At 44.3% G+C, this 26,009-nt stretch overlaps 1 protein-coding gene across 2 annotated transcripts in view; it reads right to left on the reverse strand.

The window, feature by feature from the left end:
- LOC115202283 (centlein) overlaps positions 1-25,779 on the reverse strand; it is a gene marked incomplete in the record, with an annotated part of 63,176 nt that extends 37,397 nt beyond the window's left edge. The window contains 3 exon segments of one of the 2 annotated variants that reach the window (XM_029766342.1): positions 13,152-13,304; positions 20,610-20,843; positions 25,628-25,779. In XM_029766342.1, coding sequence (XP_029622202.1) covers positions 13,152-13,304; positions 20,610-20,660 — 204 coding nt within the window. 2 annotated transcript variants of the gene reach the window in all.
- Between the last annotated feature and the right edge of the window lie 230 nt (positions 25,780-26,009).

The raw sequence follows: 26,009 nt of genomic DNA on the forward strand, positions 1-26,009 counted from the left end.
ATATGCTGTTGGAATATGGAAACAGAAAGATGAGGATAGGAGCCCCTGTGGTGGGAATGTTGAGCGGAACAGATGGCGGCTAAAATATGCAATGTGACTAAATGTGCCGATGCTTCTTTAGTCTGGAGATTAGGCGGTAGCAAGAGTTTATAGGGAGGACGGAGGGATGGCAAGTCGGCTGACCCAAAAAGAACAAAGTGACATTGAATGGCAACCAGAGGCCAACTAGATCTATTAAAGCTTTACAACGGTTCTCATTTGAACCTCACTGAGTGGACAAAACATTAGGAACACCTTTCTAATATTGAGTTGTACCCCCTTTTGCCCTCAGAACAGTCTCAATTCATCAGGGCATGGACTCTACAAGGTGTCCAACGTGTTCCACAGGGATGCTGGTCCATGTTGACTCCAATGCTTCCCACAGTTGTGTCAAGTTGGCTGGATGTCCTTTGTGTGGTGGACCATTCTGTATACACAAGGGAAACTGTTGAACGTGAAAAACTCAGCAGCGTTGCAGTTCTTGAAACAAACCGGCGTGCCTGACACCTACTACCATACCCCGTTCAAAGGTGCAAATATTTTGTCTTGCCCATTCACCCTCTGAACGGCACGCATACACAATGTCTCAATTGTCTCAAGGCTTAAAAGTCCTTCTTCAACCGGTCTCTTCCCCATCATTTACAGTACACTGATTGAAGTGGATTTAACAAGTGAGGGACAAATAAGGGATCCTAGCTTTCACCTGTTCAGTCTATGTCACGGAAAGAGCAGGTGTTCTTAATGTTTTGTACACTCAGTGTGTACTACTGTGACAAATACTTTCCTCCTGGGTGTCAACGACCTTCAATTCAATTTAAAAAAATGTTTACACTCCAAAAACAAGCTTATATTAACAACAACTTACAGACACCTACAAACAATGACTACATCTCATCTGGCCAGACCTGCATGCTCACATCCCCATCCTTAGATTATTGCAATACAGTCTGCTTTCTCTATGATTTGCTTGACCTTCACTTAAACTCAGTTGAACTCTGCATGCAGCAAATGAGTAGAAAAAGCATGTCTGGTTGGAGGGGTGTATGCTGGGCGAAGAACATTCAGAATTCTCTTCCAATACACATTGCCTGTGAGCATCAGAGGTGAACCAGTTGCATACACAGCTCGAGCAAGACATTCATCAGCATTTCTCTGACTACGTTCCTCCATTGAGTCAAAAACACTTCTGATTCCAGGAGGACCATGAGTTGTTGCTATCGATAAGGTATCTGATTCATCATGTTCACCTCGAATAGAAGTAGAGGGACTTTTGTCAGAGGTTGCTTGTTGTGAGCACTGAGGGAACTTTATGCACTTGGCCAGATGATTCTGCATCTTTGTTGCAGTCTTCACATATTATTTGGCACAGTATTTGCAAATGTACACAGCTTTTCCTTCTAAATTAGCTGCAGTGAAATGTCTCCACACATAAGACAGTGCTCGTAGCACTTTCCTGTAAAGATTAGACAAAAATGAGTAAAAAAAACAACAAATACAATTCCATGTACAGATAAATAGTTAGGCAGTTAGAATAAACAACTCCTTTGCACAATAGATGTTTTAAATTGAAACATGTATGGAAACAGGTGAATTAACACTCCTCAGTTAGCAGGCTCAAGCAAGCTAAAACCCATATGGTAGCAAAAACTAACTAGCAGAAATTGTTATTAACAAGTTAGAACTGATTTTAACACACTTTGCTGTAGGCTACTATTTACTAGTTAACAAACATCATATATGTCATAAAATATATTCACCCCACCCAGTATTGTACTCAAAACTCACCAGAAAGCATGTAGTCCTTGGCTCTGACAGTGAGTAGTATGGGCTCAATAGCATCTCATTAGTGTGCAAGATCTTGGGAATCAACTGCACATGTGATGGAAGAATGCACTGTGCATGCAGAGGGTTGCAATTCCATTGAATTGGGGATAGTTTAACCAAAATATGCCACAAGACCTAGAATTAATTTGTGTATTCCACAAAAAAGGTTCACTGTTATAAGCTAACTTTTTTGATGCATTTAAGCAAAATTCCCGTACTTAACTTCCCATGGAAAATTCGGGAAATTTACCGGAAAGCTTCCAACCCTTTGCAAACCTCGTGCTCACACTAGAGGTCGACCGTTTATGATTTTTCAATGCCGATACCGATACCGATTATTTGAGGGCCAAAAAAGCCGCTGCCGATTAATTGGCCGATTCTTTTATTTATTTATTTGTAATAATGACAATTACAACAATACTGAATGAACACTTATTTTAACTTAATATAATACATCAAAAAAATCTATTTAGCCTCAAATAAATAATGAAACATGGTCAATTTGGTTTAAATAATGCAAAAACAAAGTGTTGGAGAAGAAAGTAAAAGTGCAATATGTGCCATGTAAAAAAGCTAACGTTTAAGTTCCTTGCTCAGAACATGAGAACATATGAAAGCTGGTGGTTCAATATTCCCAGGTAAGAAGTTTTAGGTTGTAGTTATTATAGGAATTATAGGACTATTTCTCTCTATACGATTTGTATTTCATATACCTTTGACTATTGGATGTTCTTATAGGCACTTTAGTATTGCCAGTGTAACAGTATAGCTTCCGTCCCTCTCCTCACTCCTACCTGGGCTCGAACCAGGAACACATCGACAACAGCCACCCTCGAAGCAGCGTTACCCATGTAGAGCAAGGGGAACAACCACTCCCAAGTCTCAGAGCGAGTGACATTTGAAACGCTATTAGCGCGCACCCGCTAACTAGCTAGCCATTTCACATGGGTTACACCAGCCTAATCTCGGGGGTTGATAGGCTTGAAGTCATAAACAGCGCAATGCTTGAAGAATTGCGAAAAGCTGCTGGCAAAACGCACGAAGGTGCTGTTTGAATGAATGCTTCCGAGCCTGCTGCTGCCTACCATCGCTCAGTCAGACTGCTCTATCAAATATCAAATCATAGACTTAATTATAACATAATAACACACAGAAATACGAGCCTTTGGTCATTAATATGGTCGAATCTGTAAAATATTATTTTGAAAATGAAACGTTTATTATTTCAGTGAAATACGGAACCGTTCCGTATTTTATCTAACGGGTGGCATCCCTAAGTCTAAATATTCCTGTTACATTGCACAACCTTCAATGTTATGTCATAATTATGTACAATTCTGGCAAATTAATTACGGCCTTTGTTAGGAATAAATGGACTTCACACAGTTCGCAATGAGCCAGGCGGCCCAAACTGCTGTATATACCCTGACTGCTTGCGCGGAACGCAAGAGAAGTGACACAAATTCATGTTAGCAGGTAATATTAACTAAATATGCAGGTTTCAAAATATATACTTGTGTATTGATTTTAAAGAAAGGCATTGATGTTTATGGTTAGGTACATTGGTGCAACGACAGTGCTTTTTTCGCAAATGCGCTTGTTAAATCATCACCCGTTTGTCGAAGTAGGCTGTGATTTGATGAGAAATTAACATGCACCGCATCGATTATATGCAACGCAGGACACGTTAGATAAACTAGTAATATCATCAACCATGTGTAGTTAATTAGTGATTATGTTAAGATTGATAGTTTTTTATAAGATAAGTTTAATGCTAGCTAGCAACTTACCTTGGCTTCTTGCTGCCCTCACGTAACAGGTAGTCAGCCTGCCAAACAGGCTCCTCGTGGAGTGCAATGTTGAAAATAAGAATGTGTTCTTAATCTGACTTGCCTAGTTAAATAAAGGTGTAAAAAAAAAAAATAATAATTTTAAAAAGCGGCAAATCGGTGGCCAAAAATCGGCCCTAATTAATCGGCCATTCCGATTAATCAGTCGACCTCTAGCTCACACACACCCCCATCCCTAGAGCCTGCGTGCTCACACCCCCATCCCTAGAGCCTGCGTGCTCACACCCCCATCCCTAGAGCCTGCGTGCTCACACCCCCATCCCTAGAGCCTGCGTGCTCACACCCCCATCCCTAGAGCCTGCATGCTCACACCCCCATCCCTAGAGCCTGCGTGCTCACACCCCCATCCCTAGAGCCTGCGTGCTCACACCCCCATCCGTAGAGCCTGCGTGCTCACACCCCCATTCCTAGAGCCTGTGTTTAGACGCTGTGTTTAGACTGTTGACCGCAGGCTACTGTTGACCAGAGTGACCCAGGTGCCACAGTGCTCTCCACCAGCAGTCCTGACTGTGGACACACAAGGCAGGTGTCAGCCCTTCTGCCATTTCTGTTCCAGCTCTGTCTTAATTACCTCCATGGTTAGTCATTAGTAGATGGATCTGCATATTACTGACGTTTTGGCTTGGCTGGCATCGCTCTGTGTGTGTGTGTGTGGGGGGGGGGGGGGGGGGTATAGAGTGTGTGTGTGTGTAGGGGGGCATAGAGTGTGTGTAGGGGGTATAGTGTGTGTGTAGGGGGGTATAGTGTGTGTGGCTGCGGGGTATAGTGTGTGTAGGGGGTATAGTGTGTGTGTGTAGGGGGGTATAGTGTGTGTGAAGGGGGGTATAGTGTGTGTGTAGGGGGATATAGTGTGTGTGTAGGGGGGTATACTGTGTGTGTAGGGGGGTATAGTGTGTGTGGCTGCGGGGTATAGTGTGTGTAGGAGGTATAGTGTGTGTGTGTGTGTGTGTGTGTGTGTGTAGGAGGGCATAGAGTGTGTGTAGGGGGTATAGTGTGTGTAGGGGGGATAGTGTGTGTAGGGGGGTATAGTGTGTGTGGCTGCGGGGTATAGTGTGTGTAGGGGGTATAGTGTGTGTGTAGGGGGGTATAGTGTGTGTGTAGGTGGGTATAGTGTGTGTGTAGGGGGGTATAGATTGTGTGTAGGTGGGTATAGTGTGTGTGTAGGTGGGTATAGTGTGTGTGTAGGTGGGTATAGTGTGTGTGTAGGGGGTATAGTGTGTGTGTAGGGCGGTATATTGTGTGTGTAGGGGGTAGAGTGTGTGTAGAGGGGTATAGTGTGTGTGTAGGGGGGTATAGTGTGTGTGTGTAGGGGGTATAGTGTGTGTGTAGGTGGGTATAGTGTGTGTGTAGGTGGGTATAGTGTGTGTGTGTAGGGGGGTATAGTGTGTGTGTGTAGGGGGGTATAGCGTGTTTGTAGGGGGTATAGTGTGTGTGTAGGTGGGTATAGTGTGTGTGTAGATGGGTATAGTGTGTGTGTAGGGGGGTATAGTGTGTGTGTGTAGGGGGGTATAGTGTGTGTAGGGGGGTATAGTGTGTGTAGGGGGTATAGTGTGTGTGTAGGGGGGTATAGTGTGTGTAGGGGGATATAGTGTGTGTGTAGGGGGGTATAGTGTGTGTGTAGGGGCGTATAGTGTGTGTGTAGGGGGGTATAGAGTGTGTGTGTGTGTGTGTGTATAAAGGCAGAAACGTATTAGACCAGGCTGACAGGATATAAGAGATGAGAGGAATGTGGCACTGCCCTCACTAACACTGTAGAGAGGAGATACTATGTGTGGAATGCTCATATCTGATCAAGCACTAATCATAAGAGGTTTGAATTATCTTTCAGGTGTTATCAAACCATATACCCTTCATCAAAATCCAAATAAAGCTGGAGACAGAAATTCCACCTGGACTGAAATGTAAGTATCATAATATTCATGTTTGTGTGGTCAGCTGGAGAACATCCATTTGCATCACGTGTAAAAGTCACAAAACACAGAGTGAACAGACAGTGAAGGACTGGACAGAGGGACACACAGTGATCGATGAAAGGCTGTGGACAGCCAATCTGCCGTCTGTCCAGCAACAGGTCCAGAGGACAGACGTGTGTGTGTGTGTACTACGAAACAACATGCTATGGAGGAACACGTCATTATCTCTTTAATGCTGGGCCAGCCACAACTCGTGCCCGAGCCATCAACACACACACACACACACACACACACACACACAGCCTGAGGACAAAACAAAAAAGGCGAAGGCGTAAGGAAGATGAAGATGCGCCCTCATCTCACCTCGACAGCTGGCTAGGGGCCACGACCTGCCCTGTGCCACGCACCCCGTAATGGCTCCACAAACAGATAGATAGAGAGAGAGAGAGTAGAGAAAGAGAGAGAAAGTAGAGAGAAAGAGAGAGACATGTGTTACCAGACGGAGAGAGAGAGAGCGAGAAAAAAAGTATGTTATTTCCTGAACGGTTGATGACCCCAGCTCCACGTTGGAGAGGCACTCCATAGACCCCCCTCCTCACCCCTCCCTCCATCTCCCTGTGAGTGGAGAGAGAGACTGGGGGGTCACACTGTCATCAATGGAGTTCTTTATGATGGCAGCACCGTGTCATGTGTGTAGCAGCGCCAGCCAGGGCTCTCAAAGCACGACTTGTTCAGGACCCGGGTGATGTGAATGGGATATATTGTAAGCCACACACAAACATGTGCCCCCACACACACCCACAGCTATATGGGCCATTCAAAGACCCACTCGGTGCTTTTCAGGATGCAAAAAAAGCAACAGGTACTAAAAGGTTTTAAAAGGGACATTAAGATACATTAAGAGACATTAAGAGGAGCAGGGAAGAACCAGGAGAGTGTTGTACATAAACTAACACACAAGACATGCTAAAGTACAGCCCCTATAATGGTTTGACTGATATGGACTGGAGGCTGGAGTGAAAGTGACAACAACAAAAAAACGGTGTGATGTGGGCAGAGCGGCTGAAGGTTGTGTGTGAGCGCTGGCCAGCATGTGAGTGTATGTGTGTGGTGTGTGCGTGCGTGCGCGCGCTATGTGTGTCAGGGTCAGTATTTCCTCCAGCGTCAGATCAGATAAGGTTCTAGGGCCAGGCCCCTGTCCAGGTGGAGCGGAGAAGAGAGGGCCTGACTAATGGAATTTCTGTGTCATCTCTGTAGCTGGGTGTTAACATCACACACCCAGGTGCGTAATGGGAGACTCCTCTGGCAGACAGGAGCCTCGGGATAGAGACAGACTGGTACTGCTGGGACCGTTATGGTGCTATATGCTGTATGACCCTCTCTCTAAAGAGATGTCAATGATGTTTTGGCCTGTATTCATGTTAAAAAGCCTAAGTGTAAGCAAAAGTGACACGTATATTTTTTGCTGCCTACAAAGTCCTTAACAATGTTTGTCTGTATGGCAGATTTGGAGTGTTATCTAAAAACATATTAGTCAAAATAGTGAGTGGTTGGAACTTGAACGACCGGACGCCTAATGTGGTAAATTAGCCAGTGCCTGAGCCCCAGGCATGCATGAAACCCGCAGCACACGCCGGCCCGGCCCCAGCCACCCACGGCAGGAGAGGTGGTGTGGAGGGAGGTGGGGGGTGATAAAAGATTTTATATGTTTAAAGAAAATGATTAGATAATTCTACCCCGAAACGTAACTAATTAGTAATTAGTTGCTTATGTAGCATGTATAATGAATAATCAAAGTATTAAACATATGTCCAACTAGGTTGGACTGGGAGGGAGATAAATGTGTGTATGTGTGTGCCGAAGAAAATAAAGAGAACATTTAACACTGTGTTTGGCTCGACCTGGCTAGAACTCTGAGAAACTTATGATAGGACAGGGAGTACTTCTCAAGGTTTCTCAAATCTCGGGGGAATGGAACAGACAGCGCTGGGTAGTGATACACAGTGGTGAGAACTCACAACTCACCTACTGTTTGTGTGTATGTGTCACGTCCTGACCAGTAATAGGGTTATTTGTTATTGTAGTTTGGTCAGGACGTGGCAGAGGGTATTTTGTTTATGTGGTTCGGGGTGGTGTTTTATGTAGTAGGGTGTTTGATTTATTATTTCCTGGTTTTTGGGGTTATGTTCTAGGATTGTATTTCTATGTGGTCTCTAGTCTTTTGTATTTCTTTGTCTAGTTTATTGGGGTTGGACTCTCAATTGGAGGCAGGTGTTTTCTAGTTGCCTCTGATTGAGAGTCCTATATATGGGTATGTGTTTGGTTAAGTGTTTGTGGGAGATTGTTTCTTGTTTTGCATGTGTGAGCCTGACAAGACTGTTTTGTTGTTCGTGTGTTCTTTGTTTGTTATTTTGGTGTTCTCTTGATTTAAAATAAATACAAGATGAGCATCCACATTCCTGCTGCGTTTTGGTCCTCCATTCCCGACGACAACCGTTACAGTATGTATGTGCGTAGGATATCTACTGTTTGTGTGGATGTATGTGCGTAGGTAGGAAGTGAACTATAAAATGGATGTCTTTGTATAATGAACTTCAGAGTACCCTCGTGAATAAACATTTTGACTATTGTAAGCTGGGACTCTCGTCTGTTTCATTCAACCAGAATCTTACAAACTCTGGGTTGCAGACTGAGTAGATTAATTGAAGTTTATGAACATTGATAATGAAATTCACATAACAATTTGGTCCTTCGAGCCGGATTCCAATACCTGTCCCTGTCGTCCGAAGGTAACACGCCGAGAACGTGCACGGGCGGGCCATTGACCCGTAAATTAAAGACCTGTCCCCTGATATTGGGGTTCCATAACAGGCCGGTATATATCTAAGGTCGACAGAGACAGTGACGGAATCCAACCAACCTTGCTTTTCCCAGACTACAAGACGAAGGTCAGTAAACCTTTATTCACGAATTTGGGGGAATTTAAGACATCTCAGATTTGATATTCTAAACATCTAGAATTGATCAATAATAGGAGCTTAGTTATTCTAAACAGATTCACTTGGAGGGTTTTTACTTTGTGTATTAACAAAATCGATATAGGGAGCAGGTCCGCGAAGACCTAAGGTACATGTGCACTACCATAAATAAAAATAGCTTAATAATTGAGGTCTGTGCGAAGTGGCCCGAGACGTTATTAACAGGGATATAAAATAGGTGCTGTGCGATAGGACGGTGATTTTGTGCAAATAGGATAACTTAAATGGTTAATTAACATGTGGTAAATTAGCCATAGATCCGATTCAAAATACATACCTAAATAAAGTCCTAAATTGAGGAGAGGCGAGGATATAAAATAGGTTTTGTGAGAGAGGACGGTAATTCTATGCGAACAAGATAACTCAAATGGTCAATTAACAAGTCAATTGACCATAGATCCGATTCAAAAGACAATACTGAAATAAATTCCAAAAAGGAGGAAGAGGCGAGAGATTTGAATTAAACGAAACGAGGTAACCTAATCATAGATCCAAATTAAGAGATTTGAATTAAACGAAACGAGGTAAACTAATCATAGATCCAAATTAATACATTTGAATTAAACGAAACGAGGTAAACTAATCATAGATCCAAATGAATAGATTTGAATTAAACGAAACGAGGTAAACTAATCATAGATCCAAATTAATAGTCATAATAACTACAAGGTTTTAACTAATAATGGGAGGTAAATCCTCAAAGGAGGTCCCGGAATTAACCGGGGATGAGAAGTAAATCTAATGCCCAAAATGGAGAAAGAAATACGAATTTGAGAGACTTCTAGATGTAGAAAAATTTGAATTAATGATAAGGTAGATACATAAGACATGTGTAGATAGTCAAGGGAAACAGCAGGTCGAGGGTTAGATACCTGGCTGTCTGAAGCCCGGAAAAGAAGGTAAGAAGGCAAGTGTAGAGAAAGGGTGAGAGAAAGTTACAAGAAGGATATCAGCAGGGGAAAGATTATGTGCGTGTGAGACCTAATAACTAATCAAAAGTTACAATAGTAATTATTCCGAAATTCTGAGTAGGGGATAGAGTGAAAAAAGTCAAGAGAGGAAAGGAAAAGAGAAGATAAGGCGAAAATCGGGAGAGAAAGAGAGAGGCAGAGACAACGAGAGCGAGATTAACCTCTTACATCTACACGTTCCGCTAGCGGAACACCTGCTCCAATATCCAATGATGGGCGTGGCGCGAAATACAAACTCCTCTAAAATCCGAAAACTTCTATTTTTCAAACATATGACTATTTTACAGCATTTTAAAGACAAGACTCTCATTAATCTAACCACACTGTCCGATTTCAAAAAGGCTTTACAGCAAAAGCAAAACATTAGATTATGTCAGCAGAGTACCCAGCCAGAAATAATCAGACACCCATTTTTCAAGCTAGCATATAATGTCACAAAAAACAAAACCACAGCTAAATGCAGCACTAACCTTTGATGATCTTCATCAGATGACAACCCTAGGACATTATGTTATACAATGCAGCTATTTGGATGTAACTATGGATTATTTGGAACCAAAACAACATTGGTGAATGAAGTAGAAGTCCTGGGAGTGCATTCTGACGAAGAACAGCAAAGGTAATCCAATTTTTCTTATAGTAAATCTGAGTTTGGTGAGTGCCAAACTTGGTGGGTGTCAAAACAGCTAGCCATGATGGCCGGGCTATCTACTCAGAATATTGCAAAATGTGCTTTCACCGAAAAGCTATTTTAAAATCGGACACCACGATTGCATAAAGAAGTTCTGTATCTATAATTCTTAAAATAATTGTTATGTTTTTTGTGAACCTTTATCGTGAGTAATTTAGTAAATTCACCGGAAGTTTTCGGTGGGTATGCTAGTTCTGAACGTCACATGCTAATGTAAAAAGCTGGTTTTTGATATAAATATAAACTTGATTGAACAAAACATGCATGTATTGTATAACATAATGTCCTAGGAGTGTCATCTGATGAAGATCATCAAAGGTTAGTGCTGCATTTAGCTGTGGTTTTGGTTTTTGTGACATTATATGCTAGCTTGAAAAATGGGTGTGTGATTATTTCTGGCTGGGTACTCTGCTGACATAATCTAATGTTTTGCTTTCGTTGTAAAGCATTTTTCAAATCGGACAATGTGGTTAGACTAACGAGAGTCTTGTCTTTAAAATGGTGTAAAATAGTCATATGTTTGAGAAATTGAAGTAATAGCATTTCTAAGGTATTTGAATAACGCGCCACAGGATTCCACTGGCTGTTACGTAGGTGGGACGATTTCGTCCCGCCGACCCTAGAGAGGTTAAAGAAAATGATTAAATAATTCTACCCTGAAACGTAACTAATTAGTAATTAGTTGTGCATGTAGCATGTATAATGAATAATTAAAGTATTAATAACCTGTTGGGGCTAGGGGGCAGTATTGAGAATTTTGAAAAAAATATGTTCCCATTTTTAACTGCCTCCTACACCAACTCAGAAGCTAGGATATGCATATTATTACCAGATTTGGATAGAAAACACTCTGAATTTTCTAAAACTGTTTGAATGGTGTCTGTAAGTATAACAGATGGCAGTCAAAACCCTGAGACAAATTCTTACAGGAAGTGGATATCTGATGTGTTGAATTACTTTTAAGCCTATGCAATTGAAACACACAGGGACTTATTAATCATTGAGCACTTCCTACGCCATCCACTAGATGTCACCAGTCTTTACAAAGTGGTTTGAGTCTTCTACTGTGAAAACTGACCGAACAAGAGACTTGGAAAGTTGGTCATAAGCGGATGGCCTATACTACTCTGGCGCGCGAGTGCATGTTTGGGTACTCTCGTTCCAATACGTTTTAAAAGAGAATGCAATCGTCCGCCTTGAATATTATTGAAGTTCTGATTGGAAAAGGCCCTAATGATTTATACTATACAACGTTTGACATGTTTGAACGAACGTAAATATTTATTTTCCCCTCTTTGGTGAAAACAAGTCCGGCGGGCGACGTTCATGTTTTTGAGTAGCCTACAGGACGCGCTAACAACACGGAGCTTTTTGGACATAAATTATGAGCTTTTTCGAACAAAAGTACATTTGTTATGGACCTGGGATTCCTGGAAGTGCCTTCTGATGAAGATAATCAAAGGTAAGGGAATATTTACATAGTATTTTTGATTTTAGATCTCTCCAACATGGCGCCTAGTCTGTATCGCTAAGCCTATTTTTCTGAGCACAGGACCCCGTTTATTGCAAAGTGTGATTTCCCAGTAAAGTTCTTTTTAAATCTGGCAATGCGGTTGCGTTCACGAGATGTTAATCTATAATTCTTTGAATGACAATATAATATTTTATCAATGGTTTCGAATAGTAATTATTTAATTTGTTGTGCTGATTGACTGCCGGTATTGGAGGGAAAATATTTTCTCAACATCAACGCCATTGTAAAATGCTGTTTTTGGATATAAATATGAACTTGATAGAACAAAAAATGCATGTATTGTCTAACATAATGTCCTAGGAGTGTTATCTGATGAAGATTGTCAAAGGTTAGTGCATCATTTTTGCTGGTTTTCTGCTTTTGGTGACGCCTGTCTTTGCATTGACAAAACATTATACACAGCTATTTTCAATGTACTGTCCTAACATAATCTAACTTTATGCTTTCGCCGTAAAGCCTTTATGAAATCGGACAACGTGGTTAGATTAAGGAGATTTTTATCTTTCAAAGGGTGTAAGATAGTTGTATGTTTGAGAAATTTGAATTATGACATTTAATTGTTTTCAAATTTGGCGCTCTTGATATTTCACCTGTTGTTGATAGGGTGTACCAGGGGTGGGACGCTTGCCCATAGAAGTTAAACATAAGTCCAACTAGGTTGGACTGGGAGGGAGATAAATGTGTGTATGTGTGTGCCGAAGAAAATACAGAGAACATTTAACACTGTGTTTGGCTCGACCTGGCTAGAACTCTGAGGAACTTATGATAGGACAGGGAGTACTTCTCAAGGTTTCTCTAATCTCAGGGGAATGGAACGGACAGCGCTGGGTAGTGATACACAGTGGTGAGAACTCTGGAGAAGCACACAACTCACCTACTGTTCATGTGTATGTATGTGCGTAGGATATCTACTGTTTGTGTGGATGTATGTGCGTAGGTAGGAAGTTAACTATAAAATGGATGTCTTTGTATAATGAACTTCAGAGTACCCTCGTGAATAAACATTTTGACTATTGTAAGCTGGGACTCTCGTCTGTTTCATTCAACCAGAATCTTACAAACTTGCAGACTGAGTAGATTAATTGAAGTTTATGAACATTGATAACAAAATTCACGTAACAGGGGGCAGGAGTACGGCTGCCAGAGAATGGATCAAATTAATCACATGATTCCCATGAATCGCTGTAACTTGCCCTTGTCTCCCCAGTAGCCGTCTCCTACCGGACTGGGGTGAGTCTCTGAGGGGACTGGGGTAGTGTGTGTCTGTGTGTCTGCATAGTAGCTGACCCACCTGCCGTCTCCCAGTGTGTTGGCCCCTGGAGGGGCTGAGGGCCAGCGGTGTGTCTGGGGGCCCCGGGGGCTCCTGTGAGACCGGGCTACAGGTTGAGGCTGGGGCCTCCTCTCCACTGGGTTCCTGATCTGGAGAGTCATACAGAGTCTGCTCCTGTAAAAGGCCAAGCACATCCACATGATCCACCACACTAGACCCAGATATTCAGATAAGGTGACAGAAAAAAACAGTATTTTACAATAGCATTACAAACTATGTAGGAGGACCCAGCAGCGCTGCATGCCTCTGGGAAATGACAAAGGTGAAAGTTGTATTTTGGGAACCAATTATTATTATTTATATATAGATATATATTTTTAAATGGGATCCAATTAAAAAATTCCAGCTTATAGGCCTTGATTTGAATTTGAGAGAAGAAAAAAAATTGTACGAAAAAAAACGTGAAAAGTTCAAACTAATCCTCAACTAAACCCTGATCTTAGAATTGAGCCTGACCTTGTACCTGTACCTAAAGTCTGATGGCTGCACAGTAAACATCCAGACGCATGTAAGCCGGGAACTGGAAGCTCCAACGAGGAGGGGACAGCTGTCTAAACTCAACTCCAGGCGTGAGAGACGTTCCCTATCAAGGACCCATCTATTTATCACCACCTACCAACCCAGTCAATTAACGCTCCCCAACACATCACGGCAACCCGCCACACATCCCCCCCACACCACAGGACCACCGACACAAAGCAGGGAGACAAGGGCGAACGGGAGTGTCTGTGAGCGTGTGCAGGAGGCCAGGCCCCACGGCCGCCCAGAGAGGATGATGGATGGACAGACGCCACTGGCCAGATTGTCCCCTTAGTGTGATGGGAGAGGGAGGGGAGGAAGGGGGGGCTCAGACTTATTATTGGGGTGAGAAGTGTGACATTGAGGAACATGTTCATAATATAGATGTTTAGAGAAGCCCATCTATACAGATGCTTGTTTATTCAATGTGTTTGTAGCGGTCCCTGTTCCTATTCAAATAACAAAATAAACATACGCTGCAGCCCCAACTACGTTGCCAGTACTTCTAGAAGTGTACAAGGTAAGCTGTAACTGTAGCTACTGTAACATCAATACTTCCTGTTACCTAACAGGGTACTGTAATCCAGTTCTTTATGTGACCTCAAAGAAAGCCTTATCTTGTCCCCACTTTTCTCCTCGTCATGTGTTTTACCTCATATGGCCAGTGTGTGTATTTGTGTGCGTGTGGGGAGATAAGGACAGTCCTCGGAGGCAGTGGTTTATATGCAGAGACTGCCTGGGCTTTCTTTCTCATACACAATTAATGATGAGGAACATGGCCTTAACATAACATACAGGTGGAACACACACACACACACACACACACACACACACACACACACACACACACACACACAAAGCCTTAAACATATGCAACCATACTGTGCGTTGCCACCTCTCCCCTCGTCCTTGACGACCCTGCATAAAAAGGTGAGCAGTAAATAATGCATTGAGCTAGCCCGAGAGTGCTATACCTACCACTTCCTTCTATAGCTACCACTTCCTTCTATACCAGGCGCTAACACACACGCCACATTCCATGATAGCGTATAAAAACTGCCGACTGACAAGTAGGGCCTTGGCACCTGGGTGTGTGTGTGTGTGTGTGTGTGTGTGTGTGTGTGTGTGTGTGTGTGTGTGTGTGTGTGTGTGTGTGTTTTTTCTAGGATCACAGGTACTGAAAGAAACAACACCAGCGCTGTCATCACCTCTTGATGTTTCCTGATCCCATCATCAGGAGTAGCAGCCTTGTTGCGAGTCGCTTGGCATCTGGGTGTGACCTTGTTAACTGTCGGGGTAATTCACTTTAACCAATGGGGAGAGGGGATGATAAATTATTAGCGGTGGAAGATTTTGTTCACATTTTATTAAATTGGCCTGTCAGAAGGGGTCGGCCAAATTATCTGGGGCCTCGTTTATTGGAGGCTGGCCATATTGCTACATCTGTTACAATTATTTATAATTTCTAGCTCAGTCGGACGGAGGGGAAAAAAAGAAGAAGAACAACCAACCAGAGTTTTTTCGGTCGGCATCGGCCACGTAAAGCAATTTACAAATTATCTGATGAGGGACTGTTTTAGTTCTTTCCTCCTTCGTTTTCTAAGCCAAAGCAGAAGAGAACGGGGGAGGGAGGGATGAGAGGGGGAGGGGAGGGGGAGAGGGGGGGGAAGAGAGAGAGAGAGAGAGAGAGAGAGAGAGAGGCGCGCTGTAATTACCGAACACGATTAGGTTCTTCTGGGAACTTATCTGGCGCTCGTGGCCCTGGTAAGATGCGGCAGGAACATATGGAGGAGGCTTGTGATTGTGCTCCCTGAAGCTCGTGACCCGTCTGCTGCTGAGCCCTTCAGCTGAATTTAAATGAGCAGTGCCATGGCTAATGTTCTACACATGCACCATTTATGCCACAAAACAAATCTGATCACTGTTAATTATGGAGCAGCTATAACCAGGGCAGGCCCTACCTCACATCTGTGGCAACGCCGGGGTCTCTCTGCCTGTGTCTCCGATGCTGTTGGAAAGGTAGGCTAGGGTAACGCATGGACGGGACGGGGCGGGGGGTTGGGGTGGAGTTGGGGGGGGGTACTGAAGGGCGCATGGGGGTGTGTTTGTGTAACCCCCCAGTTCAGATGCAGTGGGCTGTGTTAGTCTGGATGGTTGCTCCTGAGTGGAAGTGGGTTGTGCTGGAGGACCTAATGGAAGGACAAGACAGGGGCAGTGTGTGTGTGTGTGTGTGTGTGTGTGTGTGTGTGTGTGTGTGTGTGTGTGTGTGTGTGTGTGTGTGTGTGTGTGTGTGTATAAAGTGCTGCTGGGTCCTCCCACACAGTCTGTCTGACCTGTGTGCCTGCAGCACATGGCTGTGGTTGGTTAATGAGGAGAGCTGCAGTACACAGGGCTCCCTTCTAATGAGACCACTTGAGCTATTAAATCACAACACTGGAGTCCATGTTGAGTCCATGTCATTACTGTCTCAGGTCTAATATATGGGCTCTCATCTGCTGCCAGACAGAGAGCCCTGACACTGGGTGGTTCACTCGGTAAGAGCGTGGCACTAGCGACGCCAGGGTCATGGGTTTGATTCCCACAGGGGTCGCACACAGTACAAATAAATTCATTATGACACAAAGAATGAAGTTGAAGTCTTTAAATGATGGAGAATCTGAGAAAATGGAAAAACATGGCTCTAGTTAAATGAAGGTAGCTTTAGCGTAGGTTGCAACAAAATGGCTTTCAGTCCACAACTGGCAAAAGTTTCTCTCTATTGCTCTGCCTTCCATTAGGCACCACTTTCCATTTCATCATTTTTGGGGTGTTTTGATGTAAATCGATTCTGTTACGTTTCTAAATTCCAACCCGACATCACGGCTTCTTCTTCCATCAATCTGCTGTTGTAGCATTACGATTTCATAGATCCTATCTGAGAAGCAACTATTAATGCTTTCCCCTCTGAGCCTCTGTCCACCATCACTAACCATCTAAACATTAAAAAAACACACAACTTCCATTCTTCCCTAGGTCTATAACTCCACAGGATCCAGGGGTATGTCATGTATGATGATGATGATGAGGATGATGATGCTGATCAAAAGAAGCACCTCTCCTCATCCAAACCTGACCCTGGCGGAACAGAGCGGCGGGCGAGTGGGGAGTGATACTTGAATTATACATCTGACAGACAGCGCCTGATTCACTAACACCAAACAAGGATTAGATGGAGGCAGATGTTATAGGAAGAGCCATGGCTGTTTAGCTGAGGGAAAGGAGGGAAGGATCCAGGCAACTAAAGTACCTTTTATTTAGCGAGAAGAAAATCAGAGAATAAGAAAGAGAGAATAAATAAGTGTTGTTACCGCAGTGGGGGGGGGACTGGATTTCAAAGTTTCATTATGTTAGCGCCGGTCTATGTGTTGATGTGGTACAGTCACACGTACAAGGACCCTCCTGCTTCACATCAGTGTATCTGATGAAGAACAAAAAAGGATGCAAGGCAAACTACCACCCTATTCCCTTTAGAGTGGCAACAAGTAGTGCACTATATGAGAATAGGGGGCCGAGTTCCAAGTTGACAAATAGGACAATAGGTGTCCTCCTAACATCCCCCTCTTCAACCTAGCCCCAACTTCATTGGACTGACTGAGAGCCTCATCTTCACAACGCCTTCATTTCCAACGCTGATGTGGGGCTTCGCTAGTGAGCTCTGCTTTGAACGGCTGCCCACACAATTAAGAAGTCACTGTTCATTTAGATACTGTCCAGAAAAGCCTGAGGTCTACTATGTATTCTAATGTGGGTTCTACTAATCACCGCTTTACTGTAGCCAGCCAGAGAAACAGTAGCTAGTTACCCTGTGTGCAATGCAGTGACAGTATGGGCTGATTGGGCTACGGCTACAAAACTCTGCTGTTGGCCACTGATCACTTGTGGGGGTTTCCCAGTCTCCTTGGTTGCGGTGGCAGCCGCCAATCTGGCAACCGCTCGATCCAACCTGGCAACCCATCATCCAGGCTGGTGTGTGGCTGAGCTGAGTCACCTGGGCTGCTGGGTTGTCAGACCACAGCCAGGACCTTCAGGCTGAATAGAAGAACAGGGCACAGGGCCATCTTCTACACTCTATGGAGATCTGTCTCAGTCTGTCTGCAGTGTACTCACTGACTCACATAAAGGCACAAAGGCATCCAACTATCTAGATGAACGGCTAGCAAGGAACTAGCAAGCTTGTTGTGAGAAACTCTCACAAGGATACAACTATGGTACAAGAGGAAGTTTTAGTAGGATCACTGGCCCGTTCCTTCAAAACAAATGGAGATCAATCAAAAGGAGATGTATCGAGAAAAATGGAAATGATATTTCACCTACTTCCCTCTTGCCAACTCCAAATTATTAACACAACTTTCACCTGAATTCTGCATTCCAGTACAAATGTGTAGATGAAGGTACTACAGTAGCTATAGAAACTAGACAAGATTGAAGTCAAGATTGACATAGTCTGACTACTAGATAGACTGATTCCTATTCAGACTTGACCTGCTTCAGTCTAAGTCCCAGAGGCAGCATTGAGTGGGCTGTAAAGCGTTAACTCCACTTCAGACATGGAGACAGAAGACAGACAGTAGTTCTCTAGCAGAGCATGGCAACATAACACACAATGGGTGTTTTTTCACCTCCTGCACCCCCTTCCTCCTGCCTTCACCTCCCTCCCTCCCTCCCTCCCTCCCTCCCTCCGAGAAAGTAGTGTTCAAAGCCGTCGCTCTTCCCTCTCTTTCCCCATATTCAAATGAGTGTGGTGCTAGCTACGTCTCCCCCCGCCCGGCGCTCCCCCAGCGATCAGCACTTTGATCATCTCCAACAGGTAACTTCCAAACATTTAAAATTAAAATAAATCTCCGGCTAACAACCGGCGCATTAGAATTTAACAGGTGTTCGGCGAGAGGAAGTCGTTATGGAATATGCTATTTACGCTGGAATACACACACGCCTTGTCAGTGCAATTATAGCCTGGGAAACGGAGAGGCCTCTCCCTCCTGACTGGCTGTGATACCTTGGGACGATAATCTGATCTGTTCACTTTGATGTCAGTGGGTAAGGAAAGTTAAGAGACAAAGCAGCCCAGGCGCTGGTTACATGTGTTCTGGGTAAACACAATTTAATATTGATGCCATGCATCGGTTTTTATGCATAAGGATGCCCGAAAAATATGTGATCTGAGTTTCTTATGATGGAGGATGGATGGATGGATGGATGCTTACTGGGGTGGAAGACTGAGAGACAGGGGTGTCTGCCTTGTATTGGCAGTGTCAGAAAGAACACACACACACACACACAAAGACTTGTAACACACACGCGCAAAAACACTCAGTTATAAACATACACACACACACACAAAGACTTGTAACACACTAAGTTAGAAACATACATGCACACACACTACACACCGGCCTGGAACGCAGCTCCTCTAGAACGTAGTATTAATTACTGGGGTAACACTACATAGCTGGACTTAATTGCTCGCTAATTGATCCATTTATATTTCAACATTCATTCGGCTGAATTAACAGGGTTAAGTGAGACAGAGGCAATTGTAACTCACTTAACATTTGCACTGATATCTTTTGACTTCCTGTCCGGGGCGATGCTATCTGGAGGATTACCACCCGTCAAATTAGACAAACACAATCAATTTGTAAAGCAGCGAATAGCAAACCGTTCTGCACGGTGTAACACTACTCAGATCAGGACCTGTATGCATATCATATCTCAGAGTAGGAGGGCTGGTCTAAGATCCGTTTTACCTTTAGATTATAAATCAATAAGATTACATGGTCAGGTTGGACCTGATCCTAGATCAGCAATACGACAGCCTAATATAGTCTTGCTACTGTTGTGGATCTATGGACCGTGACTGACCATGTGTGGTCTAACCAATAGGGAGGATGACTGATAAACGCATCATTAAAAGATATTAAGTGCTACTTTGGTTGATGGAGCTGGACAGACAGACACCATCTTGTTACTCTCTACCCTCTGGGTGTGAGTTGAGAAAGGGGAGAGAGCTGACACCATCATTACTCAACACCATTACCCATCTCCAATTAAACCTGGGCCTCCACAGACGGAGGGGAACGGCAAAATGGATGCCGCTTCTATGATTCTATCACCTGAAGAGAATTTTACATTGAGTCCCAGTCTAGAGAGGAGAGAGAGAGAGAGAGAGAGAGAGAGAGAGAGAGAGAGAGAGAGAGAGAGAAAGAGAGAGAGAGAGAGAGAGAGAGAGAGAGAGAGAGTGAGAGAGAGAGCGAGAGATAGAGAGAGAGCGAGAGATAGAGAGATAGATAGATAGTGAGAGAGAGATAGAGAGAGCCCCAAGAGAAGAGAGAGATCAGAAATCTACATGAAAGACACTGACATTGGGCTTGAACAGAAATGGGAAGATCAAGGGTGGGCTGGAGACATGATATCAAGCCAAGCGCCTGATGAGCGTCTCTCTGTCTCTAAAGACCACCCCCACAACGGGCTATGGTGGGCATATCACCACCCACACACTCCTGCCAGGCCGGACAATAATTCCACACTGGTTGAGAGTCAGGGGGTCGGAGGTTAGACGTATGTCTATATCAAGGGTGGTGTAAGTGCTGGACCATTATAAACAACTTAGACGTGACATGGGTCAAAACAAACATTCATTATTTCATCAGGCAGTACTTAAAGTGTGAAAGTGCATGCAGTGGCGTGCATAAACACACACACACAGATCTGTCTGCAATGAAAAACTTCTGCAGTAGACAATATGGACACTCAGTTCATTGCCTCTGGCTGTACAGCACTCTCAATATAATCCCTGAGATAGGACAAGTGTGACGCAAAATGTCTTCAACTTGCCTCTAGCTCAAACCTCCGACAGCTCACCTCAAAGTGTTTAGAGTTGGTCTGCCTGGCTGGGGGACCGGCTGGGGCCATGGTCTGTGGAAGCTGCTGCTGGTTGTGTGTCTGCTGTTGTTGTTGTTGCTGTAGCTGGCCTTGGAGCTGCACAATCTGCTGTTCCTTCAGGCCCAGCTGGGTTGTCAGGGCGACGTGACTCTGGCGGAGCCGGCCCTCGTTGGGTTTGAGCGCCTGGTAACATATGCTCAGCTCGTTGTAGAGCTGTGGCCACAAGTGGAGGAGAGGGAGAGAAAAAAGAAACACTCATCACATCAGGTGCTGACGGGACAGAGAGTCGGGACAACGATTGTTCTCCTATTTCCATGGAGAAGACGAGAGCACAGATGCTATGATCATCTGGAAGGAGGGAGGGAGAGAGAGAAGGAAAAAGGGGGTGAAGGAGAAAGTGGGAGAGTAGTGGAAAGTGTAAAACCCCTGACTGGACAGATTTTTTAGTCATGTTTGTCCCACCACCTCTCCACACAGAAACTCCTGTTACAGACAGGGCTTACAGTGAGTGGCTTGGCAACCATGTGATCGGCACAACGTTGAACATCTGAAGAGAGAACACGTTTACTGCCTCACTGTAATGCCACTGTAAAGACAACACATTGTCAGCTTGCCTTATGGTGATGTGGTTTTGGGGAGGTGGTGATGTGGTTTTGGGGAGGTGGTGATGTGGTTTTGGGGAGGTGGTGATGTGGTTTTGGGGGGTTGGTGATGTGGTTTTGGGGAGGTGGTGATGTGGTTTTGGGGAGGTGGTGATGTGGTTTTGGGGAGGTGGTGATGTGGTTTTGGGGAGATGGTGATGTGGTGATGTGGGTTTGGGGAGGTGGTGATGTGGTTTTAGGGGGTTGGTGATGTGGTTTTGGGGAGGTGGTGATGTGGTGATGTGGTTTTGGGGAGGTGGTGATGTGGTTTTGGGGGGTTGGTGATGTGGTTTTGGGGAGGTGGTGATGTGGTTTTGGGGAGGTGGTGATGTGGTTTTGGGGGGGGTTGGTGATGTGGTTTTGGGGAGGTGGTGATGTGGTTTTGGGGGAGGTGGTGATGTGGTTTTGGGGGGTTGGTGATGTGGTTTTGAGGAGGTGGTGATGTGGTTTTGGGGAGGTGGTGATGTGGTGATGTGGTTTTGGGGAGGTGGTGATGTGGTTTTGGGGGGTTGGTGATGTGGTTTTGGGGAGGTGGTGATGTGGTTTTGGGGAGGTGGTGATGTGGTTTTGGGGGGTTGGTGATGTGGTTTTGGGGAGGTGGTGATGTGGTTTTGGGGAGGTGGTGATGTGGTTTTGGGGGGTTGGTGATGTGGTTTTGGGGGGTTGGTGATGTGGTTTTGGGGAGGTGGTGATGTGGTTTTGGGGAGGTGGTGATGTGGTTTTGGGGAGGTGGTGATGTGGTTTTGGGAGGTGGTGATGTGGTTTTGGGGGGTTGGTGATGTGGTTTTGGGAGGTGGTGATGTGGTTTTGGGGAGGTGGTGATGTGGTTTTGGGGAGGTGGTGATGTGGTTTTGGGGAGGTGGTGATGTGGTTTTGGGAGGTGGTGATGTGGTTTTGGGGGGTTGGTGATGTGGTTTTGGGGAGGTGGTGATGTGGTTTTGGGGAGGTGGTGATGTGGTTTTGGGGAGGTGGTGATGTGGTTTTGGGGAGGTGGTGATGTGGTTTTGGGAGGTGGTGATGTGGTTTTGGGGGGTTGGTGATGTGGTGATGTGGTTTTGGGGAGGTGGTGATGTGGTTTTGGGGAGGTGGTGATGTGGTTTTTAGTGATTTCATTGTTATTTTACTGATAGGAGCTGGTGTCTCGGTTGTGGTCATGTTTGTTAGAGTGTTAGGGGGACTGGTTGAGTGTGATGTCGTGTGGTGAAGTAATGTTAATGTTAATGTATTATTAAAGGTGGTATTGGTATTTGTGTTAGTACTGTGTGCTATGGGTAGAGTGTGTTAGTACAGTGTGTTAGTACTGTGTGCTAGTACTGTGTGCTATGGGTAGAGTGTGTTGGTACTGTGTGCTATGGGTAGAGTGTGTTAGTACTGTGTTAGTACTGTGTGCTATGGGTAGAGTGTGTTAGTACAGTGTGTTAGTACTGTGTGCTAGTACTGTGTGCTATGGGTAGAGTGTGTTGGTACTGTGTGCTATGGGTAGAGTGTGTTAGTACTGTGTGCTATGGGTAGTGTGTGGTAGTACTGTGTGCTAGTACTGTGTGCTATGTGTAGAGTGTGTTGGTACTGTGTGCTATGGGTAGAGTGTGTTAGTACTGTGTGCTATGGGTAGAGTGTGTTAGTACTATGTGTGCTAGTACTGTGTGCTATGTGTAGAGTGTGTTAGTACTGTGTGCTATGGGTAGTGTGTGTTAGTACTGTGTGCTAGTATTGTGTGCTATGTGTAGAGTGTGTTAGTACTGTGTGCTATGGGTAGAGTGTGTTAGTACTGTGTGCTATGTGTAGAGTGTGTTAGTACTGTGTGCTATGGGTAGAGTGTGTTAGTACTGTGTGCTATGGGTAGAGTGTGTTAGTACTGTGTGCTATGGGTAGAGTGTGTTAGTACTGTGTGCTATATGTAGAGTGTGTTAGTACTGTGTGCTATGGGTAGAGTGTGTTAGTACTGTGTGCTATGGGTAGAGTGTGTTAGTACTGTGTGCTATGGGTAGAGTGTCTTAGTGCTGTGTGTTAGTACTGTGTGTTAGTACTGTGTGCTATGGGTAGAGTGTGTTAGTACTGTGTGTTAGTACTGTGTGCTATGGGTAGAGTGTGTTAGTACTGTGTGTTAGTACTGTGTGTTAGTACTCTGTGTTAGTACTGTGTGCTATGGGTAGCGTGTGTTAGTACTGTGTGTTAGTACTGTGTGCTATGGGTAGAGTGTCTTAGTACTGTGTGTTAGTACTGTGTGTTAGTACTGTGTACTATGGGTAGAGTGTGTTAGTACTGTGTGTTACTACTGTGTGCTATGGGTAGAGTGTGTTAGTACTGTGTGTTAGTACTGTGTGCTATGGGTAGAGTGTGTTAGTACTGTGTGTTAGTACTGTGTGTTAGTACTGTGTGCTATGGGTAGAGTGTGTTAGTACTGTGTGTTAGTACTGTGTGTTAGTACTGTGTGCTATGGGTAGAGTGTGTTAGTACTGTGTGTTAGTACTGTGTGTTAGTACTCTGTGCTATGGGTAGAGTGTGTTAGTACTGTGTGTTAGTACTGTGTGTTAGTACTGTGTGTTAGTACTGTGTGCTATGGGTAGAGTGTGTTAGTACTGTGTGTTGGTGCTGTGTGCTATGGGTAGAGTGTGTTAGTACTGTGTGTTAGTACTGTGTGCTATGGGTAGAGTGTGTTAGTACTGTGTGTTAGTACTATGTGCTATGGGTAGAGTGTGTTAGTACTGTGTGTTAGTACTGTGTGCTATGGGTAGAGTGTGTTAGTACTGTGTGTTAGTACTGTGTGTTAGTACTGTGTACTATGGGTAGAGTGTGTTAGTACTGTGTGTTAGTACTGTGTGTTAGTACTGTGTGCTATGGGTAGAGTGTGTTAGTACTGTGTGTTGGTGCTGTGTGCTATGGGTAGAGTGTGTTAGTACTGTGTGCTATGGGTAGAGTGTGTTAGTACTGTGTGTTGGTGCTGTGTGCTATGGGTAGAGTGTGTTAGTACTGTGTGTTAGTACTGTGTGTTAATACTCTGTGCTATGGGTAGAGTGTGTTAGTACTGTGTGTTAGTACTGTGTGCTATGGGTAGAGTGTGTTAGTACTGTGTGTTAGTACTGTGTGCTATGGGTAGAGTGTGTCAGTACTGTGTGTTAGTAATGTGTGTTAGTACTGTGTGCTATGGGTAGAGTGTGTTAGTACTGTGTGTTAGTACTGTGTGCTATGGGTAGAGTGTGTTAGTACTGTGTGTTAGTACTGTGTGTTAGTACTGTGTACTATGGGTAGAGTGTGTTAGTACTGTGTTAGTACTGTGTGCTATGTGTAGAGTGTGTTAGTACTGTGTGTTAGTACTGTGTGTTAGTACTGTGTGCTATGTGTAGAGTGTGTTAGTACTGTGTGTTAGTACTGTGTGCTATGGGTAGAGTGTGTTAGTACTGTGTGTTAGTACTCTTTGTTAGTACTATGTGCTATGGGTAGAGTGTGTTAGTACTGTGTGTTAGTACTGTGTGCTATGGGTAGAGTGTGTTAGTACTGTGTGTTAGTACTGTGTGCTATGGGTAGAGTGTGTTAGTACTGTGTGTTAGTACTGTGTGCTATGGGTAGAGTGTGTTAGTACTGTGTGTTAGTACTGTGTGCTATGGGTCAAGTGTGTGTTAGTACTGTGTGCTCGTACTGTGTGCTATGGGTAGAATGTATTAGTACTGTGTGTTAGTACTGTGTGCTATGAGTGCGTTATCAGTGTGTGCTATGGGTAGAGTGTATTACTACTGTGAGGTATGGGTCAAGTGTGTGTTAGTACTGTGTGCTATGAGTGCGTTATCAGTGTGTACTATGGGTAGTTAGTTACCTTCTAATAGGAGGTGGTGTCTGCAGTGTGAGCCTCTTCCTGCTTACAGAGGACTCTGGGTATTGTAGTGTAAATGAATATCGTGGTAATATATAGTATAGTTAGTCACCTTCTGATAAGAGGAGGTGTCTGCAGTGTGAGCCTCTTCCTGGTTACAGAGGATTCTGGGTATTGTAATGTAAATTAATATAGTGGTAATATATAGTATAGTTAGTCACCTTCTGATAAGAGGAGGTGTCTGCAGTGTGAGCCTCTTCCTGGTTACAGAGGATTCTGGGTATTGTAATGTAAATTAATATAGTGGTAATATATAGTATAGTTAGTTACCTTCTGATAGGAGGTGGTGTCTGCAGTGTGAGCCTCTTCCTGGTTACAGAGGATTCTGGGTAATGTAGTGTAAATGAATATAGTGGTAATATATAGTATAGTTAGTTACCTTCTGATAGGACGTGGTGTCTGCAGTGTGAGCCTCTTCCTGGTTACAGAGGACTCTGGGTATTGTAGTGTAAATGAATATAGTGGTAATATATAGTATAGTTAGTTACCTTCTGATAGGAGGTGGTGTCTGCAGTGTGAGCCTCTTCCTGGTTGCGTAAGACTCTCTGTGTGTCCAGGTTGAGTCCCTCTAGCTGCTGGATGAGCTAGGCCTGCTCTGCAGCATGTTCACTACTCTGTCTGTACAGGGCCTGCACCTCCTGCAGCTCACGCCTGCGTAAACACACACACACACACACACACACACACACACACACACACACACACACACACACACACACACACACACACACACACACACACACACACACACACACACACACACACACACACACACACACACACACACACACACACACACACACACACACACACACACACACACACAAAGCAACATCAAATACCTGCCATACAAACATATTCAAATCATAA

The sequence above is a fragment of the Salmo trutta genome, chromosome 11 (assembly GCF_901001165.1).
Source record: "Salmo trutta chromosome 11, fSalTru1.1, whole genome shotgun sequence".
Taxonomy (NCBI): domain Eukaryota; kingdom Metazoa; phylum Chordata; class Actinopteri; order Salmoniformes; family Salmonidae; genus Salmo; species Salmo trutta.